At 35.5% G+C, this 5,975-nt stretch overlaps 1 protein-coding gene across 2 annotated transcripts; it reads right to left on the reverse strand.

The window, feature by feature from the left end:
* Positions 1–220: 220 nt before the first annotated feature.
* LOC145043748 (LEAF RUST 10 DISEASE-RESISTANCE LOCUS RECEPTOR-LIKE PROTEIN KINASE-like 2.5) lies at positions 221–5,567 on the reverse strand. Of its 2 annotated transcripts, XM_078992493.1 has the most exons (4): positions 4,750–5,567; positions 1,906–1,938; positions 1,641–1,735; positions 222–1,556 (listed from the first exon to the last, which is right to left on the reverse strand). In XM_078992493.1, exons 1-4 carry the CDS (start codon positions 5,483–5,485, stop codon positions 498–500), a joined length of 1,923 nt encoding a protein of 640 aa, XP_078848619.1. In that variant the 5' UTR covers positions 5,486–5,567; the 3' UTR covers positions 222–497. The 2 variants fall into 2 exon arrangements, with proteins under 2 accessions (XP_078848620.1, XP_078848619.1); XM_078992494.1 differs by lacking the exon at positions 1,906–1,938 and having other exon boundaries at positions 221–1,556.
* Between the last annotated feature and the right edge of the window lie 408 nt (positions 5,568–5,975).

Consider the following 5,975-nt stretch of genomic DNA (forward strand, 5'->3'; position numbering starts at 1 on the left):
CCCATATTTATTCTTCGGTATATTATTGCGTTTTTCGACAATGGAAGCCCATAGTTTTTCATTAGCCAGGTTCTCGCCATCTTTAGCCATTACCTAATAAAACTCATGTTTATCAATATGACAAACTCAAAGAAGCAACAACCAATGTTTAAAAAATCAGCAATGATTCAATTTTCGAAAGAACATAAATGAATATATTTACTCATATGCGATAACATGTCGATTATCTGCCCATTATCAAATTTTGATTACATAAAATGACTCAAAAATATATGTACGTAGTGTAAAAAAAGGGTAGTGCTTTCAACATTGAGCCATCTAAGTTGTTTTTAATCAACAATGCATTAAAAAATATAAACCAAAAGAAAGCCCGAATTACATCTACACTTTGTTTTGACTGATTTTCCATGGTATACACAGAATTTGTGGGAGATAACTTTGAATAGAATTAATATTTGTGAAAGATCTCTTCTAACAAAAAATTATTTTGTGCAGAGTCATGAAGATAATTCTTCTTCGGTAGCCTGCATTTTTAATATTCCCTCGCTGCTCAAATTCTGTGTGGCTGATGGAGAATTGTCTTGCGTATGCCTTGCGGGAGATGACCAAAAACGTCTAGGTGGAACTTTTAATGATTGAAAGCTTCCTTCTAACATCTCCACAACTTTACTTATCGATGGTCGATCCAATGGATCAGACTGGATACACCACAGGCTCACCATCACCAACTTCCTAGCTAATTCCTCTTCTTCTTCGGTTGTCACCCCATCAACCCCTAGATTATCTCCACTTTCTACTTCCTTGTATATCCAATCCGGAAAATATGCTTCACTCATGCTTGTGTCGTTAGACTTGTTCTTTTTACGTGCACCTGTCATTTCAAGAACCATCATCCCATAGCTATATACATCAGACTTATGTGAAGCACCTCCAAAACTTTTGAAAAATACTTCAGGGGCCATGTATCCAGCGGTACCTCTTGCTCCCGTTACAGATACAAGACTCTCTTTCCTCTTGCACAACTTAGCCAACCCGAAGTCAGATATTTTTGGGACAAAGTCTTCGTCTAATAGAATGTTGTGAGGCTTTATATCGAAATGAATTATCCTCGTGTTACAATGTTGATGTAGGTACTCTAGACCTCGTGCAATCCCTTTTGCAATCTGGAATAACGTGTTCCACTCTAGACGACATATATCACCATGTAAAAACTTATCCAAGGATCCTTTTGACATGAGCATGTATACCAGGGCTCTTTTTTTTCCATCAAAGCAAAAGCCTATGAGTGTGACTATGTTGACATGAGAAGTTCTACCGATACTAGCGACTTCATTGATGAAATCTTGTCCATTTCCAATGGCTTTAGTTAAGAGCTTTACTGCAACTAGTTGCCCATCAGGCATTTGTCCCTTGTAGACACTTCCATACCCTCCTTGCCCTAGTTTCTCATAAAATGAGTTTGTCATTTTCTTGATTTCCGAATACTTGAATCTTTTCGGGGCTATATGTCCAAAGTTCCTTATGAATATTTCAATATCATGATTTGTTGTGGTTCCCTGTTTTCCAAACATGGTTGGTTAGGGAACTTGGAGAATTTCCAGCAAAAAATCCAACAAATGCATAGTAATGGAGATTCTTACCAACCTAAGAGCAACTAGATTTTCCCATAACCTCTTTTTTCGACAGATTATCACAAACAACATGAGCATGATTCCGATAATGCCACTTGAGAGTCCTATAAACGGATTTTAGATATGATGGTTAAATACATCTAAATACAATGGGGAATAATTTCTCTCTTGGTCCAATAAAGAGCTGTACTTTTTTTCCCTATCATTTTTTTTCTTCTAAATGTGTGTTTGATTAAAATATGTCCTCAGTTTATATAAAAGGTTGTCTCCTTACCTATTATCAACCTCCTTGTAGCTCCCATGGATCCTGGTTTGAAAATAAGCAAAAAATAGGTAACCTTGTTGATAAAGATTAGAAAAGTACCAATAGCTATAAGTGATGCTTGAAAGGGGAAACTCAATCAACAGTGATTTAAAAGGGCTTACGTCAAATTATATGATGATCCAAACTTAAACAGGAAGGATTATTATTTGAAATTGGTGATAGCGCTATTGGTTGTAGTTGTCAACTATTACGTGTTCCTGGCCCTGATGGCTAGTTGAGTAAATGTATCCACATTGGATTTACAAGCTACAAAATATTGTATGTAAATGTCTATGTACAATAGAAAAACAGATAGGGCCGTGATGTAGTCAGCCAGGACAGTTAGTTTTTTTAGCGCGTCAATTTTTTTTTTTTTTTTTTAATTTTATTATTATTTGGCTAGGAGTAGACATCAACCAGACTTTAGCAAGACATTTTTTCGAATAGGATCAGACCAAGAGTGGAAAGATACAATCGTGGTTTGTTTGGATGCGAGGTCACGGCAAGTTTAATTGAAAATTGGAATTTTGTAATGGTTCCATTACAAAGTAGCAAATAGAAAACTCTATGTATGTAAATAATCTTTTAATATTTAAAAGTCATAATCTTATTCTTTTTCTTTTGTTTACAATGATTATATTTAAGTGTTTACATGTAAATCAATATCAACATGGGGGTTTAGAGGAGGGCAAAGTGGGCAGCTGCACAGGATCCAATTTTTTTCATTATATATTTTTATTTAGAAATAGAAAATTATAATAAAGATAAATGCTCTTTTTTTCTTGTTCGTCCTGGGCCTTTAAGAATATTTCATTTTTCAGGTTCGGCCCTGAATATCAACTAGGGTTTGGATCATCCGAGCGATGCTGCGGAATTTCTACTATATAGGAGGCGGACGGAAATAAGACTTAAAAGTGTGTTTCAAAAAAGGATTATTAAAAATGTATGTCAGTGGTCAAAATATAACAAATGAGTAAATCGTGATGTATAAAATATTAATAACATGCTTCATCCCTCCGCACATAAAAAGACCATTATACCCTTATTTATTTCTTTTTTGATTTATTTTCTATTTATTTGTTATTTATTAATTAATTATTGATTTATTTATTACAAAAAAATAATTATTATTTCCTGTTAAAAAAGAAACAGACCACTACATCTGATAAATCGTTCCCTCCACCCCTCAGCCCTTTCTTCTTCTTCTTCTTCAATACATCTCATCTTCGGTTATCCACCATCACCAGACATCTTCAGTTTCAAACAGAGGCAATCGACTCTAAGACACCGACCAACCTCAATCTCTGTTTCGCTCTCGTCTCATGTTTATTCTCTTTTGATCTCATACTTGCATCCTCATCATTCTTCTCTCCATCTCTCTCTCTCTCTCTCTCTCTCTCTCTCTATCTATCTATCTATCTATCTCTCAAAGAATACCACTACATCAGATCTAGGGTTTCAACCCTAGGCAATGCACAAGTGACGATGGCAGCGCAGAAGAGACGATCTGTGGACAATGCCACAATGGTGATAGTGGAGCTCTGTCTAAAACCCTAGACGATGGTTTGAAACGCATGTGTCGATTCGAACGTAACCACATATTCTCCACATATTATTACCAACTGGATGGGATGAATAAAACCACCACCACCACTAACGGTTTTGTTTCTGTCCTTCTTTCTTTATTGCATATCTTCTTCCCGTCCCACTCTCTCTTTCTTGATTTCTAGAATCATTTGGGTTACAGGTTTCATATTTGGGAACCAGAGGTGAAATGTGCAAATTGGAGATGATGACAATAGTAGGATTATAGGAAGCCGGAAGACTGCAGATTGGGTGGGTGAGGTAAGGGTAGAGGTGAAGGGTGGCGGGAGTGTAAAACGGGATTATCTAACTCCCGTGGCAGGATTTTGACTTCATAGTGGAGGTGAGATTTTGAGATGAAGATAAAGAAACGAAAGGGAAGATTTAGGGTATCTAGCTAAATGGGGTGGGGGTGTGTAATGGTGAAGGGCCAGTTCATTTTTTATATCTTATAATTTAAAAAAAAAAATAAACATGTAAAATGAAATTCAAAAAGAAAAGATACTAGGCAATATAGTATTTTCAAATCATGCAAAGGATGAAGCATGTAGATTTAAACTAACGAGGGATGAAACGTACAACGTTTAACCAAACAATGGACTATTCGGGTTAATTTTTGAAAATAGGGACCAAACGTACATTTTAAGATATGCACGGCGATGATTACTGTAATTTACTCTTAATTCAATCATGCATTACCACCATTTCGGATAGGACAGACTTTTTTCGGGTTGGTTCATGACCATTGTGGTGGGGTATTGTTAACCAAATGGAGCTGGCTATAACCATTTATTGTACAACATAATGTTTACAACATATATATATATATATATATATATATATATATATATATATATATATATATATATATATATATATATATATATATATATATATATATATCACTTATAATTTCGTATGATACCAAAATTTCGTTGAGAGCGTGGTAATTAATTCAAAAATCAACTTCAAAACAAAGGAATATTTTATTTTTCTTTCTTCCCTAAGATTACAATTTGTTTTAATATTTAACAAATGCAACATATAATTATCTCATATATAAAATATATGATGAGAATGAAAACAATGAACCAAAAATCAACTTTGGAGAGTTGACAAAAGTTTCGTGTAAGTCGACAAGTCGTCCATATTTAAATTAAATTTTAATACATCTATAACGTTTTATAAATTATCATATATTAATAAAACTTCCAAGTGATGACGACATACCTTTCACTTCCCCGCAACCGGAGCTGGCTTTGTACCCATCGCCGTCAATACCGCTTTTACACCTACACCGATACCCATCGCTTCCATCCAACGGAGACAAAATATTTGTACAATCAGCATCATGAGAACAGTCGCAACTCCCCTTAAGCCACCACCCTAACTTAATTACTTGAGCATCTATAGACACCACCTTGCTATCCCCACTAATCTCCGAGGCAACGCCGGAAAACAAATACCGACATCCCATCCTTGTCACGTTTTCATATTCAAGAAACATACTAGTAACATCACCAGAGTAACAACTCACGTTTCCGTAAGTACCCAGCGTGTCGCTGCAAGTCTTGAGATGGGTTTGTACCGTCGTCATCGGAAACATACAATTCTTGGTCTGTTCGGTGCAGTTTTTCATGAGGATCCCGTTGGTAGACATCGGAGCATAGTGTTCTCCATACAGGTGGCTGAGGGCGTCAAGGGGGCGGCCGCACATGGCGGGAAGGCTGACGGTTAACCCATCCGGGTTAATTTGTTGAACAGGGAATTCACCGATTAAAATGGAGCCATCGGAGGTGCAATTGAGCTGGATTTGGCAGCCAGAGGAGAAGCCGAATGGGTAGGGGACGGGATTAATTTGGGCGCCGGGGCATGAGTGGGTACAGTTAATGAGCTTTTGAGATATAATGGAGAGTGAAAATGAAATCAAGATCAAAACTATCAAGAGATTCTGTGACTTTATCATCACTAAGCTGAGCAAAGGAGTTCGTGTCGTTGGGGAATGGTTGAGTGCGAGTGTGGCATGGACTATGGAAAGTGAAGTGATCGATAAGGCACTTGGAAACTTAACAAACGAAGACTTGACAAAATCAAAGTCAATGGAAATGTTTCTTAATAAAAACAAAAAATTATATTTCTAAAATGCACCTGTCATTACAAGAAATCTTCCCATAGCGATACAAAAAAATAAATTTTAGAGATGCCTTTTCAAGAATTTTCCTTAGAAGATTATAAAAATCAAACATATTTTCATCTTATTTATTAAAAAAATCAATATTTTTTTAATGTATTTAAACCTTTATATTTTTATATAGTTTTATTTAAGTCTTTTGACCTTTAGAAAATTTACCTAAGCATTAAAAAACCGTTGTATTATATTTTTAGTCCATTAAAACCTTTATATTTTTTTGAAAATTTTTAATTCAGTGAAATGTAACCATTAAACTGTTGAGAAT

Source organism: Lactuca saligna, chromosome 4 (assembly GCF_052625555.1).
Source record: "Lactuca saligna cultivar CGN05327 chromosome 4, ASM5262555v1, whole genome shotgun sequence".
NCBI lineage: Eukaryota > Viridiplantae > Streptophyta > Magnoliopsida > Asterales > Asteraceae > Lactuca > Lactuca saligna.